This window comes from Amblyraja radiata, chromosome 1 (assembly GCF_010909765.2).
Source record: "Amblyraja radiata isolate CabotCenter1 chromosome 1, sAmbRad1.1.pri, whole genome shotgun sequence".
Taxonomy (NCBI): Eukaryota; Metazoa; Chordata; class Chondrichthyes; order Rajiformes; family Rajidae; genus Amblyraja; species Amblyraja radiata.
The window spans coordinates 148448842-148471470 of NC_045956.1; the positions used below are offsets into that span (position 1 = coordinate 148448842).

The 22629-nt window shown below is 42.3% G+C and overlaps 1 protein-coding gene across 1 annotated transcript in view; it reads left to right on the top strand.

The window, feature by feature from the left end:
- The window catches only part of galt (galactose-1-phosphate uridylyltransferase), a 50461-nt gene extending 45830 nt beyond the window's left edge, over positions 1-4631 (top strand). Inside the window, exons 10-11 of the mRNA XM_033032472.1 lie at positions 3244-3398; positions 4435-4631. Of these exons, the coding sequence (XP_032888363.1) occupies positions 3244-3398; positions 4435-4494 (215 nt within the window). The 3' untranslated portion in view covers positions 4495-4631. The remainder of the gene's footprint in view (positions 1-3243; positions 3399-4434) is intronic.
- The last annotated feature ends 17998 nt before the right edge of the window (positions 4632-22629 follow it).

Genomic DNA, 22629 nt, shown 5'->3' on the forward strand with positions numbered 1-22629 from the left:
TGGAGAGTGATGTGGATATGCAGGGAATGGAGGGACATGGATTGTGTGCAGGCAGATGCAATTAGTTCTACGATTCAATGATACTTTATTGTCACATGTACCTAGGTACAGTGAAGTTATTTGTTTTGCATATACAATCATATAGCAGACTTCATCTAGGCAGTACACAAGTGTCGCCACATTCCTGGTGCCGACAAAGTTACAAAAGTTCACCGGACAGTCCTGTCTTCTGCCTGCCGCAGCAGGCGGCCCCCCTTCTCCCCCCCCCCCCCCCGCCCATGTCCCCCCACTGTTCTTGGTGCCCCCGCCAGGTAATTTATCTTGACATCATGTTTGGCACTGACATTGTGGGCCAAAGGGCCTACTGTATCATTCTACATTCTAATTAAAATGTTTTGAATTTTGCAGATGGTAGTGCTAGGACTGCATTCTTTCTTTCTGTTGGAGTTGGCTGGTGATACATGGCAACTATTTAATATCTGAGGGTTAATTTAGGAAATGCGCTTCAAGTCAGAATTGAAAATGGATTACATGGTCATTAAGTGAAAAAATATATTAACGGCTTCAATTAATACAATTGGCTTTGTAGATCAATGAGCTGAATGTTTAAATAAGCATTTCTTCTTATAATTTATCATAAGGTTCATCAGTTAATTTGGCCAATGGCTATTAAATTCCACCAGGGCTAACGTGAATTAGTCTAAACATTTTTTTTTCTGGACTATAATGTTATAATAACCCTTCAATCTTAACACCCTGCTCTTGACAAAACTGGAGTATGAATACGGTTAAAATAGGAGCAGATTACTTCATTCCTTGTTTGCACTGCACAGTTGCCCACTTCCCAGAAAATAACACTGGCAAAATGGTGAAATGTTCACCTCAAGATTCAAATTCAGATTCAACTTTAATTGTCATTGTCAGTGTACAGTACAAAGACAACGAAATGCAGTTAGCATCTCCCTGGAAGAGCGACATAGAATATGATTTCAATAAATAAATCTATTTACATGCATCAAGTGAGATGGGCAAGATGTCTCGTTAGAAATACTGCCACATTTCTAAATCTGTGATGCACATATTGCACAATATTATGTATATGGGATATCAGCTGTAATTGGATCCAAAAAGCACTGAGCTGGTTGAATCCTGAAGGATCACAGACATTGGATATTGTGCCAGGTTTTGAGGGATAAACAATAACGATGAAGAATCCGCATGCCATAAAAACAAAGCAGTCTTCACTAGCACTCCATCAACAACTTCCACCCCCTTAAGATTCATGCCCTCGACCACCATTATAGTTACTCACTAAGGCTCTTCCGACACCGGTCCCCAAATCCGCAATCTCTACCTCCGAGAAATAAAATGAAATACTAAATGTTTCCTGCTGGAGGCAGGAAACGTGTTTCCAATGTTGCGGGGAGTCCAGAACCAGGGGCCACAATTTAAAGAATAAGGGATAAGCCATTAGAACGGAGATGAGGAAAAAACTTTTCACACAGAGGGTTGTGAATCTGTGGAATTCTCTGCCTCAGAAGGCAGTGGAGGCCGATTCTCTGGATGCCTTCAAGAGAGAGTTAGATAAAGATAGCGGAGTCAGGGGATATGGGGAGAAGGCAGGAACGGGGTACTGATTGTGGATGATCAGCCATGATCACAGTGAATGGTGGAGCTGGCTCGAAGGGCCGAATGGCCTCCTCCTGCACCTATTGTCTATTGTCTAAAGGGCATAGTTTTAAAGTGGTGTTTTTTGCCTGGGGGCGGTGGTGACGCAGACACAGCAGCAGTATTTAAGATTTTTAGATAGGGATATGGATATGCAAGGGATGGAGGGAAAAGAGTTGTATGTAGGTCGATAAGTGATGGTCTTGGCATCATGTTTGGCACAGATCTGTTGGCCGATGTGCCTGATCTTGTGCTGTATTGTCCCATGTTCCATGTTAAGAATTGCAAGGACAACAGGTGCATGTGAACTCCAACACCACTAGGTTCCCCTCCAAGTCGTGTGGAAATGTATCACCTGTCCTTTTGTTTACCACCACAATCTCATGGGCAATAAATGGTGTTGACCAGATCCTTAGTGTGTGTGTACTTCTATCTGAGAACGTAGAGTTGAATTGCTTGGTTTATAGTGCAAGAACAAACAGATTGTCATATGTTAGAATATTTTCTGTCACTGAGAACTTGTATACTTTACCAATTTAAAAGAATACACTCTGCTTGTACACACAGCATAAAATGTTTAAGTTATTTAATAATTACATTCAGTCCATTTCTTGGTGGTTCAGAGTATTGAAGTGATTCAGGGTAGTCTTCTGAAATTGGAACTAAGGCAGAAGGACGTGGGCTAAGGTTATGGTGTGAATTGTATTTAACCAATCTTCATACAATTCCAGGTAGTCAGTGAAATATTTAAAATATTCTATCCCTCAATTGTTTACACATTTGCAACTACGAAATTAACTGCATTTGTATTACTAGAAATAGAAAGTTTCAAGAGTGTCAGAAAAACAATACAGGTCCACTGCCGATTTTCCGACAACTGATGGTCTGGCATCTCCTTCAATCCAGACAAAATCGTACTTGATAGCGCACTTGAAATCCCCTGCAGGAAGTCCCCCTGAAAATGTGGCACCTAGGTTGGTTATGGTGCCTGATCACAACCTCATTAGGATGTCTATGGCCGATCAGCAGGTCTACTTTGCTGCCTGCAGCCAGGGCTCTGTAATTCCAGCCCAGCCGAAGCCAGCAGATCCACTCTCATAGATAATTTCCGTGGCCTGTGGGCAGATCGAATTTGCCCCTTCCGGCCGGGCCTCTGGAGCTCTTGCCTGGCCAAAGCTGGCAGATATGTTCTCGTAGCCGATTTCCGCGGACAATCGGTAGATTGAATTTGCTCCCTCTGGTCAATGCTCTGAAACTCCGGTCCAGTTTCAGAGATTTGTTCTGGTATCTCGGTGCCTAGGCAGGCCATCTGGTACCGTTGGATTCCTCACAGAGGCCATCATATCTGTTGGTCTGGCAAAACGGATAATCCAGAAAAGCTCTGGAACCAAGGGTACCAGATAATTGGCGGCGAAACTGTATTTTATTTTTATTCCTCTCAAGTCACTAGCCTTGCCAATCGTGGGGCACTACAACTGTTGCCTTAAGTCAAAATGGTTACTTATACCAATATGCTTACTTACAATTCTATGATTGCCATTGTTGTATTATAACACAATAATTGTGTCTTAACAGGAGCCCCCACGGGGCAGTCATTGCTTGATGACAACCGTCATTGGCAGCTTCATGCACACTACTACCCACCATTGTTACGCTCTGCAACAATTAGAAAATTCATGGTGGGCTACGAGTTGCTCGCTCAGGCCCAAAGAGATCTGACACCCGAACAGGTGAGGACGAGCATCTGGAATTAAATTGATAGTTAGTCGGAGCTATGAAACCATAAATAGGATTTTTTTTGTACAAATGTTAAAGGAATTTTAATGAAATTGAAAGAAGTGACTTTGTAAAAGCAAAATAAAATGTAGATGCTGAAAAGCTGAAATAGAAATGAAAAATGCCAGAAATACTCAGCAGGTCAGGAAGCATCTGAAATGTTAACACTATTTTACTTGCCCCAGATATGGCCTGACCTGCAGAGTATTTCATTTTAAATTAATTTAATTAATAGAGTAAACTGTAAAGATTAATGCCAACCCTTAAGCCCAAATGCAAATCGATCAAATTTAGCAGATAATTTTGGACCTTTGCGGTTGAAGTAGAGGCAGAAGGTTAGAAGGAGCTGCTGCCTCAGTGCCAGAGACCCGCGTTTGATCATGACCTTCGGTGCCAACTGTATGGAGTTTTCACATTCTCCCTGTGACCACATGATTTTCTCCTGCCGCTCCAGCTCCCCCTCTGGTCCCCAGTCTCCCCCCCCCCCCCCCTCCCTTCCCCCCCAAAGATGTGCAGGGGGGGCAGAGTCAATTGCTCCTAATGTGTAGGGATTGGATGAAAAAGTGAGATAACAGAACTAATGTGAATAGGTGATGGATGGTCGGCATGGACTCAGTGGGCCAAAGGGCCTGTTTCCATGCTATGTCTCTCAAACTAAATTACAAAATTATTAATAGAGCTCATCTGTATTTCCCTTTGCCACAGTCCGATAGATTTAAAATCACATGTTGTGTTAACCTAGCAAATGCTGCACATGGCCTCTTCTATTCTTATCTACATGAACGGCTACTTTGTGAAGTTGTTGATTTGAAAAGGTTGCAGTGTCAGATTGGTTAGCCTTTCTGACAAAATCTATATTGGTTCACCATTGGAGATGGTGGCAGTAATATTTGCATTGCACTCCTGTCAAAGCCTGAATTGTACTTTAATTAAATTGTTGCATTCATTCATCAGTTAGTTGCTGTAACTAAATTATCCTTTAACCTGCAGGCTGCTGAACGACTGCGGAATCTACCTGAAGTTCACTACAAGCAGAAGCAGACAGAATAATGAACAGACCTCATGAATGAATGGATTAATTCTTAAAAACCATGCAACCTCATATTTTGATGTTTAAATTGATTATGGCAATACAATTTTTGGGAACTTTTTATGGATAAGCATCAAAATAAAACATTAAATTTCACGAACTTTTTCTATTGGCTTATTTCCAAGTAAACTTTGTTCCAAATTTCTTTATTTGCACTTTGGATCCTTGTAGCAATGTAACGTTTATCCTGGGCTGCCTCCATTGTCAGAGTGAGGCCCAGCGCAAATTGGAGGAACAACACCTCATATTTCGCTTGGGTAGCTTACGCCCCAATGGTATGACCATTGACTTCTCTAACTTCATATAGAGAATAGCCCTTGCTTTCTTTCTCGCTCTCTCCATCCCCTCCCCCTTCCCAGTTCTCCCACTAGTCTTACTGTCTCCGACTACATTCTATCTCTGTCCCGCCCACTCCCCTGACATCAGTCTGAAGAAGGGTCTCGACCCGAAACGTCACCCATTCCTTCTCTCCAGAAATGCTGCCTGTCCCGCTGAGTTACTCCAGCATTTTGTGTCTACCTTCAATTTAAACCAGCATCTGCAGTTCTTTCCTACACATATCGTCTGTCAGTCTGTTCCCTGATAACAAAAGATCATGTGAAAGAAGCTTGAACAAGAGTTAATTTCAAAGACTTGTATTCCATAGCCAGTTCTATTATATTGGATTAGATTCAACTTTGTTGTCATTGTGCAGAGTACAAGTACAGAGACAACGAAATGCATTTAGCATCTAACCAGAAGTGCAAAAACAGTGCATGTGGTGGAATAATATCTAAGAAAGATATTAAACCAAAAATTGTGTTTTGCTGGAAATATCTTCATCCATATAGGAAGCCATTTGACCTATTGAATCTTTGCTAGCATCCCTCATTCCCCATTTATGTTTAACTCTCCCGTGATTCTCCTAACACCCACCTGACAATAGACAATTCAGAATAATCAATTAAGTTACTAACCAACAATTTTTTTGGATGTGGGATGTAACAGAAGCATGTGGAGGAAACTCATGTACAATAGTAACAGGAAAGATGTGCACACTTCACAAAGACAGCATCGGTGTTGAGGATTGAACCCAGTTGCTGCAATGGTGAAGCAGCAATGAGCCGACCTACATCACGAAGCTGACTAATATCAAAGGTGGGAAAATATTTAGATACACATTCAGGGACAGTTTCTTCCCAGCTATTATCAGACAACTAAACCAAATAAAGTGGTCCTGACCTTCCACCCACCTCAATGGATGCCTTGAACTATCTTTAATCGGACCTTACCGGACTTTATCTTGCACTAACAATTATACCCTTTATCCTATATCTGCACATGGTGGACAGCCTGTTTGTAATCATGCACAGTCTTTTCGCTGACTGGATAGCACACCACAAAGCTTTTCTGTGCCTTGGTACATGTGAAATATTTGAGCAGAATTGCAAGATAAGCTGAGCCAGTATCAGAATCACTTTCACAGTAAGAATGAAGGTCAAGGCAAAAAACAAAAAGTAACAAGCGTCAATCAATTGTTTTTTAGAAAGCATTGTGTTGACATACTGTGGGGAGGTGTGAAATTAAAGCTGAGATGGTGAAAACAATGCACTACATTTCAGAAGTTTAACGCACTGGCACTTATGTAGTGCATCCCAATGGATGCATGTTTGGGGAGACTTCCTTGTAAGTGAAGAGTATGTTGCAATGCCTCTTTGAGCATGGCTGTTCTTGTTTCCTCTGCATTCGAGTTAGTGTTCATATTGAGATTCAACTAGACATGAATAGCCTTGTTTTATATTAAGTGTAGGAAGGAACAGCAGATAGAGGCAAAATGCTGGATCAAGCAGCATCTCTGGAGAAAAGGAATAGGTGACATTTCAGGTTGAGACCCTTCTTCAGACTGAAAGATAGTGGGGGTGGGATTGGGAGGGGTGGGGGGACTGGAGGCGAGAAAAAGCCAGAACAAATCAGGACAGGAAACAGATGATTTCAGGAAGAGGGGTCCATTGTTGGCTGGGGAAGATGTGCTAAGGAGAGCGATACATGGATGAAAACAATGGATCTAGTGGGACGACTAGGGGAAAGGTGGGGGAGATAAGGGGGGGGTGGCAGGGAATGCAGGCGTTATTTGAAATTGAGGAATCAGTATTCATACCACTGGGTTGTAAGATGCCCGTGAAATATGAGGTGCTGTTACTTCAATTTGTGTGCGGCCTCACTCTGACAGAGGAGGAGGCTCAGGACAGAAAAGTCAGAATGGGGAGGGGAGTTAATGTTGGTTTTACATTAATATTAGTTGCAAAAGAACATCCCAAAAGTCAAGGTAATAGAGAAACAAACAAGGGGACTAATTGCAGATGTGTGATGGAGTTTCCAATCCAAGATTGCCTTGCATTTGTGATTAATTATCTCCTGGATCTCCTGATCATTCCCAACAAAGCAGTGCTGGTGTTTCCTGTTAATGAAGCCATGCGTCCCTTCACAAGTGCAAATTGCAGCAGACTTAGGGGAGTGTAAAAGTTGTGGATGTTCTGTGGGCACAGATAGTTAAGGAATTTTACGTTATCTCTGATATGCTGTTTGAAAAGACCTTGCCTCTCTGGAAGGTAGACAAAAGTGCTGGAGAAACTTAGTGGGTGCCTGCATTCCCAACATCTATGGAGCGAAGGAAATAGGCAACGTTTCGGACCGAAACCCTTCTTCAGACTGAAGACCCCTGGAGACCTTCAACACTGATTTTGTTGTGGTCATGTTTACTGCTGCCTTGGGGCAAGCTTGCTGGAGATAATAATGGGATGAGTTGGCAGCAGTGTTTGGCAAGCAGTGAGCATTGGGAAGCTCATATTTTCATAATGTACCAACTCTTTAAATACTGACCCCTAAAAAATAAGTTACATATTGTGTGTGTTCCAGCTGCACTGTATTCAATTCTTAATTTTCTGAATAAAAACATTGTTTCCTATCAGTTTGTCATCTGCAATAGTCCGTGGATCCACATCAACTTCATGTGACTTGGAAAGTGTGGGGGCAAGTTGTGATTCAGCTTCCCAGCCCGTGAGGTGAAGGTAGCAATGGCATATTTATGAAAGATGAAGATTCATTCATCTGGAATGCAAGAAAATGCAGTAATGGATCAGTGAACCTTGCTGTCATTACTGGCTTCTTGAAGTTTACTTGTGGTAACCAAATCACTGATTTGGAAAGCTCATTTTAAGTTAAATGATTGGACATCATTCAGCTGTGGTGTACGCGGTTTTGTGGGGCTTTATTAATGAAAGGGTGAAATATGGGATTTATGTTCACAGAGCAGGAACAGCATGTCCATTCACATGTATTACGGGCTGCCAAGTTAAAGAATTTCCCTCCTGTTCAGTTTGGCAGCTTAACAAATATGAGTTAAGGCCATTCTCGCCATCAATATTTGTATTTTTTTAAATAAATAGCTGCATGTGACCTCCATTCCAGACCTTCCCTTTCCCAAAAGGAAAACAGAGGGAGGAATTGACAACTGGTTAGTTCAAGCATCTTGAGCTAGTTTGTCTGTGATCTTCCATATCCTGGAATTAATACATTTCCTCAACTTTATAGATTTGGGGAAAGGGGAGATATTCCCTGTCTATCTCTAAGGAATTTATGGAATTAATTAATTAATCCCAGAAGCAAATGTAGAGGCAAAATACTTGAGGACATTGTCTTAAAATAAGAAGGGAGGGATTTAAGAGGGACCTTGGGGCCAGCGTTTTCAGTCAGACGCTAGTCCATATAACCATATAACAATACAGCACGGAAACAGGCCATCTCGGCCCATCAAGTCCGCGCCGAACACTTATTCTTCTCTGGAACTTATTATTATTTAAATTATGTAAAGCGCTTTGGGGTCAATGCAAATTGGCTTAAAATGCGCTATATAAATAAAGTTTACTTACTTACTTCCTAGTCCCATCTACCTGCACTCAGACCATAACCCTCCATTCATTTCCCGTCCATATACCTATCCAATTTATTTCTAAATTATAAAATCGAACCTGCCTCCACCACTTCCACTGGAAGCTCATTCCACACAGCTACCACTCTCTGAGTAAAGAAGTTCCCCCTCATGTTACCACTAAACTTCTGTCCCTTAATTCTCAAATCATGTCCCACTCTTGTTTGAATCTTCCCTACTCCCAATGGAAAAAGCTTATCCACGTCAATTCTGTCTATCCCTCTCATAATTTTAATGACCTCTATCAAGTCCCCCCTTAACCTTCTGTGCTCCAAAGATTAAAGACCTAACTTGTTCAACCTTTCTCTGTAACTTAGTTGCTGAAACCCAGGCAACATTCTAGTAAATCTCTGTACTCTCTCTATTTTGTTGACATCCTTCCTAGGATTTGGCGACCAAAACTGCACACCATACTCCAGAATTGGCCTCACCAATGCCTTGTACAATTTTAACATTACATCCCAACTTCTATACTCAATGCTCTGATTTATAAAGGCCAGCACACCAAAAGCTTTCTTTACCACCCTATCTACATGAGATTCCACCTTCAGGGAACTATGCACAGTTATTCCTAGATCCCTCTGTTCAACTGCATTCCTCAATTCGCTACCATTTACCATGTACGTCCTATTTTGATTTGTCCTGCCAAGATGTAGCACCTCACACTTATCAGCATTAAACTCCATCTGCCATCTTTCAGCCCACTCTTCCAAATGGCCTAAATCTCTCTGTAGACTTTGAAAATCTACTTCATTATCCACAACACCACCTATCTTAGTATCATCTGCATACTTACTAATCCAATTTACCACACCATCATCCAGATCATTGATGTATATGACAAACAACAGTGGACCCAACACAGATCCCTGAGGCACCCCACTAGTCACTGGCGTCCAACCTGACAAACAGCCATCCACCATTACTCTCTGGCATCTTCCATTCAGCCACTGTTGAATCCATCTTGCTACTCCACCATTAATACCCAACAATTGAACCTTCTTAACAAACCTTCCATGTGGAACCTTGTCAAAGACCTTACTGAAGTCCATATAGACAACATCCACCGCTTTACCTTCATCAATTTCCCTAGTAACCACTTCAAAAAATTCAAGAAGATTAGTCAAACATGACCTTCCAGGCACAAATCCATGTTGACTGTTGCTAATCAGACCCTGTTTATCCAGATGCTTATATGTATTATCTCTAAGTATCCATTCCATTAATTTGCCCACCACTGACGCCAAACTACCAGGTCTATAATTGCTAGGTTTACTCTTAGAACCCTTTTTAAACAATGAAACAACATGCGCAGTACGCCAATCCTCCGACACCATTCCCGTTTCTAATGACATTTGAAATATTCCTGTCATAGCCCCTGCTATTTTCACACTAACTTCCCTCAATGTCCTAGGGAATATCCTGTCAGGTCCTGGAGACATCCACTTTTATATTTTTCAGTGTCAGTACTTCTTCTTTGAATCTCATAGTCTCCATAGCTACTCTACTTGTTTCCCTTACATAAAACACATGGAAAATAGGTGCAGGAGTAGGTCATTCGGCCCTTTGAGCCTGCACCACCATTCAATATAATCATGACTGATCATCCAACTCAGTATCCTGTACCTGCCTTCTCTCCATACCCCCTGATCCCTTTAGCCACAAGGGCCACATCTAACTCCCTCTTAAATATAGACAATGAACTGGCCTCAACTACCTTCTGTGGCAGAGAATTCCACAGATTCACCACTCTCAGTGTAAAAAATGATTTTCTCATCTCGGTCCTAAAAGACTTGCCCCTTATCCTTAAACTGTGACCACTAGTTCTGGACTTCCCCAACATCGGGAATAATCTTCCTGCATCTAGCCTGTCCAACCCCTTAAGAATTTTGTAAGTTTCTATAAGATCCCCCCTCAATCTTCTAAATTCTAGCGTGTACAAGCCGAGTCTATCCAGTCTTTCTTCATATGAAAGTCCTGCCATCCCAGGAATACTTATTGTCCATTGTTCATTTATTTTATTCCATACCAAAGCAGGACTGAAAGGGACTTAAATCTCTTAATGGCATGGACATCCGGTGGCGCTGTTTCTAGCTGCCTCCGCCTTCAGTCCGGTATCTTTTTGTTTTGTTTGTTATGTTGAAGAGCATTTTCAGTGGGTTTTTTAATGTCTTTATGTGGGGGAAGAGGGTACGGTAAGGGGGATACCGTCCTTCAGTCGCTTCCTGGAGAGGACGCGACTATTATTCGAGTCGCGTGCTCGCCCCCCCCCCCCCCCCCCCCCCCCCCCCCCAGTAGCCTACCTTCTGGATTGGCGAAGCCTTTCCTGTCGGGACCGACCAGAGCTCCAGCAGCAGCGGTGCAGCGTTGGATACATCGCGGGGCGGGCGATGCCTTACCGGGGATCGCCGTTTGGAGCCCCAGAGTGCTGGGGCACAGCAGTATCTTCTCCCAATTATGGCTTGTGCCAGAAACACACCATGTCTGTTGCACCGACATCGCGGAGCTGTGGTTCGCGGAGCTCCCATCGCGGGCGGAGCTGACCAACATCGCGGAGCCCTGCGACTCCGCCTGGCTCGGCCTGTGGACTTCGGGAGCCGCGGACTCCGGTGGGAGGTGGCTGATCTGGATGTCCAGGCCGCTGAGGATGTTTTCCGTCGGGGTGTACAAGCCGAGTCTATCCAGTCTTTCTTCATATGAATTCCAGAGATTCACCACTCTCTGTGTGAAACCTCACATAATTCAATATCCTTCTCCTTGGTGAATACCGAATCTGGAGTGAGCTGCTGGAGGAAGCTGTAGAACCACTTCCGATTACAATTTTCAACAGCCATTTGGCAGATAAATGGGTAGAAAGGGTTTAGAGGGATATTGGCCAATTGCAAGCAAATTTGATTAGCCCAGAATTGCCACTTGGTCAGCATGAACAAATTGTGCTGAAGGACTTGTTACCATGCTAACATAAATCTGAGTACAGCATTCCTTGCATTTTCTTTTCAGATGTCCAGCATCTGCAGATCTTTATTTTTTGCAAGAAACCACGTATCTATATTTAAAACAACATTTTCTTGGAAGCAGCTCCATTTGCCTTGTACACGTCAACTTAATTAGAAATTCACTTACTCTTGCATCAGTCCAGCATTTCAAGCAAGACCTTGCAAAGTTCTCTAATGCACTTCTGTGAGCATGATTCCCACTTGCTCAAAAACTGCTATTCAGATATAGGAATGATAACTTTGAGCTAAATATCAAACAGTTGTAGTTTTAATATCTACAGCATGAAGGGGTGGGGAAAACAGGTTCAAAAAACAACTTTCAAAAGAGAATTGAATATATACCATTTGTATTTGAATAGATAGATAGATCCTTTATTGTCATTCAGACCTTTCGGTCTGAACGAAATTATGTTGCCTGCAGTCATACACAGAATCAATAATAACAAAACATACAATAAACACAAATTAAACATCCACCACAGTGAGTTCACCAAGCACATCCTCACTGTGATGGAGGCAAAGTCTTAGTCTCCGTCTCTTCCCTTCTTGTTCTCCCTCTGCGCTGAGGCGATCGATCCAGGCCGAAGATGCCGCCCTCCAGTCCAACGGACCTCCGTGGTGATGTCGCCGCCGCCGAAAGCCAGAACGCCGTCTGCGCTCCGAGACTGCCCACCACAGCATCAGCCGCCCCAGCTCCAGGTCCCGCAGTCTCCGCTCCGGGCCGCCGCCCCAGCTCCTGGTTCCGCAGTCTCCACTCCGGGCCGCCGCCCCAGCTCCGGGTCCCGCAGTCGCCGTTCCAGGTCCCGCAGTCTCCGCTCCGGGCCGCCGCCCCAGCTCCGGGTCCCGCAGTCTCAGCTCCGAGCCCCGTAGCATCAGCTCTAGGCCGCCGCCGAAAGCCAGAACGCCGCACCAGCAAGTCGGGCCACCGCTGCCTTAGCCCCAAAGACAGCCAGCCTCTCGTTGGTAAGTCCTGGCTGGCTCTGCCTCCGGAGCCTCGGGGTTGGTCGCAGGTTGGAGGCCGCCAGCTCCGCCATTAGGCCTCAGAGCAGACGGAGGCAGAGAAGGGGGATACGACACGAAAAAGTCGCATTCCTCCGAAGGAAGAGACAGAGAACATGTTTCACCCCCTCTAACACAACCCAACAAACTAAAACTTAACCAAAACAAGACAAAAAAAACAACAGAAAAAAGTAAAGACAGACGGACTACAGGCGAGCCGCAGCTGTTAACAGCGCTGCCACTTCTGGACTCTATGATGGCCTTGTAGAATTGGAGAAGGGAAAATAATTGGATATTTATGGGGAAAGAACAAAGGAGAGGGGCAATTATTTGCTTCGCTCAAAAGGAGCCACAGTATCACAAATAGTCATATAGCATTAAAATAGGCTTTTGGGCCCAACTTGCTCATGCCAATAAAGATGCTTCATCTACGCCAGTCTCACCTGCACACATTTGGCCCATATCCCTTTAAACCTTTCTTATCCATGTACATGTCCAAATGTCTTTTAAAAGTTATTATAGCTTTGCCTCAAATAACTCTGGGAGTTGTCTGTAGAAAGCTTACCTATCCGTGTTCTCCAGGAATGCTGCCTGACTTGCTAAGTTACTCCAGCATTTTGTGTCTTTCGTAACTCCTGTGACAGCTCATTCCATGTAGAATCATAGAGTGATACAGTGTGGAAACAGGCCCTTCGGCCCGACTTGCCCAGACCAGCCAACGTGTCCCAGCTACACTAGTTCCACCTGCCTGTGTTTGGCCCATATCTAAATGTTTCTTAAATGTGAATGAATGAATACGTTTATTGGCCAAGTATGTACACATACAAGGAATTTGACTTGGTGCTCAGCTCGCAAGTAGCAACACGACTTACAGTAACAATTCAGAATGACTCATAAAACATGACACATTAATAATAAAATATTATAGTTAAAATATGTGAATAAAATATAACACCAGAACAAAAGGAGGCTACAGACTTGGTTGTTGAGTAGAGCTACTCCTCGTGAAAAAGAACTGTTTGTATGTCTGGCTATAGTGGCTTTGGCAGTCCGGAGTCGCCTTCCAGAGGGAAGTGCTTCAAAGAGTTTGTGGTCAGGGTGAGAGGGGTCAGAAATAATCTTACCAGCTCGCTTCCTGGCCCTTGCAGTGTGCAGTTCGTCAATGGGGGGGGGGAGGTTGCAGCCAACAACCTTCTCAGCTGATCGGCCAATTCGCTGCAGCCTCCGAATGTCGTGCCTGGTGGCTGAGCCTAAACAGAGCATGATGGAGAAGGTGCGGACAGACTCTATGATGGCCTTGTAGAATTGGACCATCATTGCCTGTGGCAGATTGTGCTTCCTCAGCTGCCGCAAGAAGTACATCCTCTGTTGGGCCTTTTTGACTGTGGAGTCGATGGTGGCCCCCCATTTCAGGACCTTGGTGATGATGGTTCCAAGGAACTTAAAATACTCCACAGATGTGATGTGGTGTTGTTGATGGTGAGTGGGGTGAGGGGAGAGGGAGCTCTCCTAAAGTCTACAATCAATTCCACTGTCTTAAGAGCATTGAGCTCCAGATTGTTGCGATGGCACCAGGATGCCATCTGTATCACTTCCTGTCTGTAGGCAGATTCCATCCCATCCTGGATTAGTCCAATCAGGGTTGTGTCGTCCGCAAACTTGAGAAGCTTGACAGAGGAGTCAGTGAAGGTGCAGTCGTTGGTGCAGAGAGAGTAGAGGAGAGGAGAGAGTACGCAGACTTGCGGTGCTCCTATGCTAAGGGTTTGTGGGTTCGAGATGTGCTTTCCCAGCCTCACATGCTGTTTCCTGTGTGCCAGGAAGTTGGTGATTCACTGACAGAAGGGTTCAGGCAAAGTCAACTTGGAGAGTTTGGAGTGTAGTAGCTCTGACACAATGGTGTTGAATACAGAGCTAAAATCAACAAACAGGATCCTTACATAGGTCCCCTGGCGGTCTAGGTGCTGGAGGATGTAGTGCAGGCCTAGATTGACTGCATCATCCACTGATCTATTGGCCCGGTATGCAAACTGCAGAGGGTCCAGCAGGGGGTTTGTGATATTTTTCAGCTTGGCCTGCACGTCTTTCAAGGGTCTTCATGGCTACAGAGGTCAGTGCAACAGGCCTGTAGTCAGGTTGGATAGTCCCTGCCTCAACTACCTCTTCTGGCAGCTTGTTCCATACACCCACCACCTTTTATGTGAAAAAGTTACTCCTCAGATTCCTATTAAATCTTTTCCCCTTCACCTTAAACCTATGTCCTCTGGTCCTCGATTCACCAACTCTGGGCAAGAGACTCTGTACATGTACCCGATCTATTCCTATCATAATTTTATATACCTCAACAAGATCACTCATCCTCCCGTGCTCCAAGGAACAGTCCTAGCCTAATCAACCTCTTCCTATAGCTCAGACCCTCTAGCCCTTGCAACATCCTTCTAAATCTTCTTTGTACCCTTTCCAGCTTGACAACATCTTTTCTGAAACATGGTGCCAAGAATTTAAATGCAGCTTCACCAACATCTTATACAACTGCAACATGACCTCCCAATTTCTATTACTCAATACTCTGACTGATGAAGGCCAATGTGCCATAGGCCTTTTTGACCACCCTATCTGCCTGCGACTCCACCTTCTAGGATCCATGCACCTGCACTCCTAGATCCCTCTGCTCTTCAACACTTCCCAGAGGCCTACCATTCACAGTGTAGGCCCTACCCATGTTAAGGGCCTGTCCCACTTTGGCTATTTTTTAGGCGACAACAGGCAAGTAGGCTGTTGCCACATGGTTGCCGGGGTGTCGCCTGTATGGTCGTGAGTAATCTCCTCAGTCGCCCAAAGAGTCGTAGCGTCTTTCTACTCGCCGCTGGATTTTCAACAGTGGGTTTGATGCCAATGAGCGTAGCTTGACTTCTCCTGATGTGGGTGCTGTCTTAGTTTTCAACAAGTTAACATAGGTTATCGCCAGGTGACGTAGGTTGTCTCCGGTGTGACAACCTACTTCGTTTATTTTTGTTGTTAAAGTAATGATTCTATTTCAAATTTTATGTCGATGGGAGGTCCAATCGCCGTTTTTTCGGCAACCAGCAATGACTATGACAGTCGCCGGCAGTCGCCTAAAAATAGCCTAAGTGGGACAGGCCCTTTAGACTTCCCAAAATGCAACACCACACATTTCTCTATATTAAATCCCATCAACCATTCCTCAGCCCACCTGGCCAATCGATCAAGATCCTGCTGCAATTTTTTGCAACAATCTTCACTATCTGCAAAACCACCCATGTTTGTATCATCAGCAAACTTGATAACCTTGCTGTGTATGTTCTCATCCAAATCATTGATGTAGATGACAAACAGTAACAGGCCCAGCACCGAACCCTGAGGCACACCACTAGACACAGGCCTCCAGTCCGAGAAGCAACCTTCCACCATCACACTCTGCTTCCTTCCATGAGTAAAAAATATGCCTCTCGGGTTCATATTAAATCTTTTCCCTCTCACTTTAAACCTACGTCCTCTGGTCTTGATCCCCTGCCCTCGGTAAAAGATTCTGTGCTTTCACCCTATCTATTCCCCTCATGATTTTTATACACCTCTATAACATTACTTCCTCAGCCTCCTGCACTCCAAGGAATGAAGTCTGTGCTGTATGATTTTGTGATTCTGTGTTTAACGCTTTCTTGGCTTTAAGGAATATAATAGTAAAAAGGCGAGATTTACTTATTGCCTGGGTCAATGTGCATGTGCACTCGTCCGCATCATAAAGACGTAAAACAGGCAGCATTGGAAAAACATTGCCCTGTGGCAGAGGTGTTACAATTACCCTGTAAAACTAGTGAGAGATAGGCATCTTTAGCCAGCAAGCAAACTGAAAATCTTTCTCTAGGACAAATGTGATACAATAAAGATAATCCCAGAGGTAATATATTCAACTGCAGCTGCACACCATTGGTTTCCAAAGAGTGACAATTTATTTCATGCCTCCCTCATCTGTCACTCCTCCCGCCTCCCCAATTATAGCAAGATCAGTTGATTTAATTAAAATTGTATAATTATTCATGTTTAAGCTAAAATAGACCCTGTAATCATTATCAAACTAATTGAAGATAATTATTACAAAACCTTAATTGACCTATAATTAATTCCATCTCAGTGGTTGATGTTCCACTGTCTGTACAACATTCTTTCTACATTGCTGTCTTTAATTTATAATATATTTATATTGACATGGATTGACAAAAATAATAAGATTTGGTTTGCCTGTTGTAATTGTTGAGTCCTGTGGTTTTGGGTGATTGTAGAAATCACAATAATTTACTGCATAAAATAGCAAAATATGTGGATTTTGCCTTTAAACATCTTTAAAAAAAATTAAAAATATATATTTTTATTTATTAGAAGCAAATATACAAAAATAGAACCAACGGCATATAAAATTATACAGTTATTGCACAGCTTCAATTTTAACTTTTTAGCTTTAGTTGGTGGAAAAGAAAGGAGAAAAGGCAAGAAAGAGAAAAAGTGAGATGTGCAAAGATAGAACCCCTAGACAACCAAGTGTAGCCAAAGAGTGAATAAATGAAAAAAAGAAGAGAGGAATAGGAAAAAAAATAAAAGGACAAAAAGAGAAAGAAAGAAAAATGTGGTGATATACCTGCCTCACATCCCTCCCCACCCACCTCACCCAACCCGTAATTAGATTTAAATCAAAAGTTGTGTTGTGCCATACTATCCTTGTAATAAATCAATGAATGGTGTCCATGTCTTCGAAAAATGATCTGGTTTTTCTGCCAAGACAAGTCTAATATCTTCAAGATGTAGCGTCTCGGACATCTTTATAATCCACATTTTAAGAGTAGGGACAGATGTATGTTTCCAAAATTTAAGTATTAGTATTTTCGCCGTTATCAGGCCATAATTAAGGAAACGTCTTAGAAATAGTGATAGCTCAGAACAGGCTTCAGACGTACCTAGTGATCAGTTCCGTGTCGGGATCCAATTTTATTTTCAGTGCTTTTGAAAAAATTTCAAAAATTCCTCTCCAGAAATTATGTAACTTTATACAAGAGACAAGGGAATGGGTTATAGTTGCTTCCTGAAGAATACATTTATCACAAATAGGAGATACATTTGGAAAGATCTTATTCAGTTTAGACTTTGAATAGTAGAGTCTGTGCAGTATTTTAAATTGAATTAACGAATGCCTAACATTGATCGAACAATTGTGTATATATAAATAGTTTTCCTCCCACCTGTCTTTTAAAATTTTTAGGCCAAGTTCATCTTCCCAAGCTCTTCTAATTACCTCTGACGATGGGATTTCCATATGTAAAAGAGTGTTATACAGACCTGTTGATCAGTCGCCTGTTCCGGGGCCGGGCATTGTGTGCACCCGGGCTGGCCGCGATGTACGCCCTCCTGTCCGTTTCGTGCCTATGGTACTTGGGGGGGGGGGGGGTCCTGTGGCGGTCCCTGGGGGGTAGGCCACTCCTTGGATCATCCCCCTCGCCAATTGAGGGACAGGGGCGTTGGTCTGCCTCGGGGTTTCCAGACGACCCTGGGTTTAGTGCTCTCGAGGTGTGTGTGTGTGGTGTACTCTCGCTGTTGGGATTAAAGACTACTGTTTGAACCCGCCTGGCATCTGGCCTTTTCCTGACCTTGACCAGGCCACTACAATATGATATTAACTTGTTTGACTCCGAGTTTCTATTCATACATTCGTCTAGTGTGTCTGGCAACAAAGATTGATAGTTTTGGGTATATGATTTCAGATCGTCTCGAATTTGAAGGTATCTAAAATATTGACTACCGTTCAGATGATTATTTGACTGTAATTCTTGAAATGAGAGAAGAGTTCCAATCTCATAAAAATCTCTGAATTTTTAAATTCCTAATCTTTCCCAATGTGTGAACGTTTTGTCTAAAATAGATGGCTTGAACGAAGGATTGGTGGCAATTGGTGAGAGAAGAGATACATTTCTCAGTTTAAGGGTTGACTTCACTTGTCTCCAGATTCGTAATGTACTGTGGATGATCGGATTTTTCTCATATAGTGTTTTCTTCAAATTGATTGGAAAGAGAAGAATCGCGCCTATATTAAAAGGTGAGCAATCCACTCTCTCCATTATTAACCATTTTACCTGTTGGCATGTGTTGTCCAACCAATAGATTACATTTTTAATATTCGTTGCCCAATAATAGTATAAAAAATTGGGGAGAGCCAATCCACCAATTTCTTTGGGTTTACATAGATGCCGTTTATGGATTCTATGTGTTTCATAATCCCAAATAAAGTTTGTGATCAGAGAGTCAAGTTTAAAAAAACAAAAAAATTAGGATGGTAAATCGGTATTGATTGAAATAAGTACAGGATTTGTGGGAGGAAGATCATCTTTATGGCATTTATTCTGCGTATGAGAGACATCGGAAGTGTTTTCTAAAATTGAATAAGGGCATTTAGTTTGGTAACTAAAGGAGGAAAGTTTGCTTGAAATAGAGAAGTGTATTTTCTGGTTACGTGAACTCCAAGATATTTACATTTTTCCGTAGCAATTCTGAAAGGGAATTTTAGGAGGTGTGTCCGCTCTTGAGGTTTTATTGACATAATTTCACTTTTGTTCCAATTTATTCTATATCCTGAAAAGGAACCAAATTCCTCTATAAGATTTAATATACTTGGAATACTAACTCGGGAATTGGTGATATAGAGTAATACATCATCTGCATATAATGATATTTTATTATTTGAGTATTTTGTGTTGTAGCCGTGAATATTCGGATGTGCTCTTATACTTTCCGCCAAATGTTCAATCGCAAGGGCAAATAACAGGTGTGATAATGCACATCCCTGTCTATTGCCCCTGGATAACTTACATTTAGGAGAGAGTATATGGTTAGTCAGTATTCTGGCAGTCGGCTTGTCATATAGCAGTTTTATCTATGAAATAAAAAAAATTCCCAACTGGAATTTTTGCAATACTGTAAAAAGATATTTCCATGCTACTTGGTCAAATGCTTTTTCTGTGTCTAATGAAATAATTGATAAGTCTTCTTTTATCGTTCTATGTGAGTACATTATATTAAACAGGCATCTCGAATTATTAAACGAGTGTCTCTTAGGTATAAACCCAGTTTGATCAGAGTGTATTAATTTATTAATGTATTTACTTAGAATAGAATACGTTTATTTTCATTGCACAAACATCTGTGCAACAAAATTCCATTGCAACTCCTTCGGTGTGTACATAAAAGACACAGGATAATTTTTTTTTTAAAAGAACAAAACACGAAAATAATAAATAGATATTAAAAACATTTAAAAAGAATATTGCGCATTATCTTGCACCCCAAATTATATTGTGCTTCCCCCAGTGTTCTCTGTTAGAGTTAAGTTCTTTTATCGCACATGGGTAGAAACTATTTTTTAGTCTACAGCCTTCAGACTATTTTTTAGTCCGAGCCTTCAGAGACCTGCATCGCCTCCCAGATGGCAGCAGAGTGAAAAGGTGGTTGGCAGGGTGGGATGTGTCCTACTTGATGTTTGTGGCCCGGCGCAAGCATCGGGCCCTGTAAATGGCATCCAGGGAGGGCAGTTGAGCGTTTGTGATGCTCTGTGCAGTTTTAATAACTCTCTGCAGCGCCCACCTCTCAGCCACAGTGCAGCTAGTAAACCACACCAGGATGCCATAGGAGAGGATACTTTCCACTGCGCACTGGTAGAAGGACAGCAGCAGCGGCTGTGAAACGTTTGCTCTCCGCAGAGACCTAAGGAAATACAGCCGCTGCTGTGACTTCTTCACGATAGTGACGGCGTTCATTGTCCATTTGAGGTCCTGGGAGATGTAAATTCCCAGGAACTTAAAGTCAGTGACTCTCTCCACCATGTCTCCTTTGTAGAGAGGAGCAGGTTCCTCTCTCCTCCTCCTGAAGTCAATAACCAGTTCTTTTGTTTTCATTTGGTTGAGTACCAGGTTATTTTAGTGCACCAGACAGTCAGTTTTTGGACTTCATCTCTGTAGGCAGACTCGTCGTTGTTATTTATCAGCCCCACCACAGTTGTGTCATCTGCAAACTTGATGATCCGGTTTGTACTGTGTATTGGTGTGCAGGCATGAGGATATATTGTGTATAAGATAGGACTCAGCACACAACCTTGTGGCGCTCCAGAGCTGAGCGTCAGGACTGGGGAGTGATTGGACCCCATCCTGACAGTCTGTGGATGATCTGTTAAGAAATCCTTAATCCATCTGCATGTGTTGGCATTAACACCCAGGTCAGACAGTTTGTCCAGCATTCTGCTGGGGATGATGGTATTAAATGCAGAACTAAAATCTACAAACAACATCCTCGCATATGAGCCAGGGCGCTCCAGCTGAGACAGTGCAGAATGTAGACCTATGTTGAAGGCGTCCTCTGTTGACCTATTAGCTCTATATGCAAACCGATGCTGATCCAGGGTGGGTGGGAGTGAGTATTTAATGTGGGCCAGGACCAGCCTCTCAAAGCACTTCATCACAGTTGAAGTGAGAGCAACAGGTTGGTAGTCATTCAAGCTGGTGATAGATGTTTTTTTGGGAACAGGCACGATGGTAGCAGTCTTGAAGCATTTATGGACAGTGCATGCTGAAAGAGAGAGGTTAAAGATGTCGCTAAAAACCTCCTTCATCTGGAAGATTACATTCTTCTTGCCAGAGTTTCAGCTAATATTTTCTGAAACATTCAGGGCAATTGCTCTGTATGATCCCGGATCTTCCAGATCTTTATCTTTTTTGGGTATAAGTGTAATAGTTGATTCGGCTAAGGTTTGTGGTAGCGTCTGTTCTTTAAATGCGTGTATATAAAGGTTATGTAAACGCGGGGAGATTACCTCGTAAAATCTTTTATAAAATTCATTACTAAACCCATCTGGTCCTGGTGTTTTGCCGTTCTTCAATTAATTGATAGTCTCTTCTATTTCTTTAATTGAAATCTGTGCTCCTAATTCATCTCGTTCCACCACATTAAGTGTCGGAAGATTACAGTTATCAAGAAAGTTTGTAATTTTTCTCATTTCTGTTGATGTTTTGGATGTATATAAAATTTGATAGAATTGGGCAAATCTTTCGTTAATGTCTTTTGGAAGTGTAAACAGTTCACCTTTACCTGATCTGATTTTTTGAATAGTATGGTCCTTTTCCACTTTTCTCAACTGTCGTGCTAGAAATTTGTGCGGTTTGTCGCCGAATTCAAAATTTTCCTGTTTAGTAATTTGAAATAATCTGATAACTCTTGCAGACAGAATTTGATTTTAGTTTGAATTTTAATACTGCTATCTTATTATGCTGCTTATTAATACTGCTATCTTATATAGAAGGATCTGTCGCATTTTCTGAGTCCAGCTGTCTGATCTGTTCTTCTAGTTGCAATTGTTCCATCCTATTCTTTTTATTTTGATATGCTTGATATGAAATGATAGAACCTCTAATAAAAGCCTTAAAAGATTCCCATAATAACGAGGGCGAAATACCTGGAGTATCGTTGGTCTCAAAAAAGAATTCCATCTGTTGTTTTAAATATATACAGCAATCTGGGTTGGTTAGTATTTGGGGATTAAACCTCCAGAACAATTTTTTATTGTACATTCCTTCTAGTTTTAGGGAGAAGGTTAGCAGGGAATTATCGGAAATAGTATTATGATGGTATTTGGGATTAGTTGTGAAATATATTAATTTTGTGTCCACCAAAAAATAGTCAATACGTGTATACGTTTTATGTACGGATGAATAAAAGGAGTATTCTCTTCCAGATGGGTTTGCAATCCTCCATATGTCTGTTATATTTGTATTTTTTATATACGTATTTAGAAGTTCGCTGGATTTTGATTTTGTGTTATATCTCTTTTGTTGTGAGGATTTATCCAAGTATTGATCCAGAACACAGTTGAAATCTCCCCCGATTATCAGGTTTTGCTGGGTGGAATCTGAAATTATATTAAAAATTTTGTTTAAAAATTGTGGGTTATCAAAGTTGGGAGCGTAGACGTTCACCATAGTAAGTGGGGTGGAATACATCTCCCCAGATACTATGACATACCTACCATCTTTGCCTGCTATGGTGGTTTTATGTTTAAATGGTATACCCTTATGGATTATAATTGC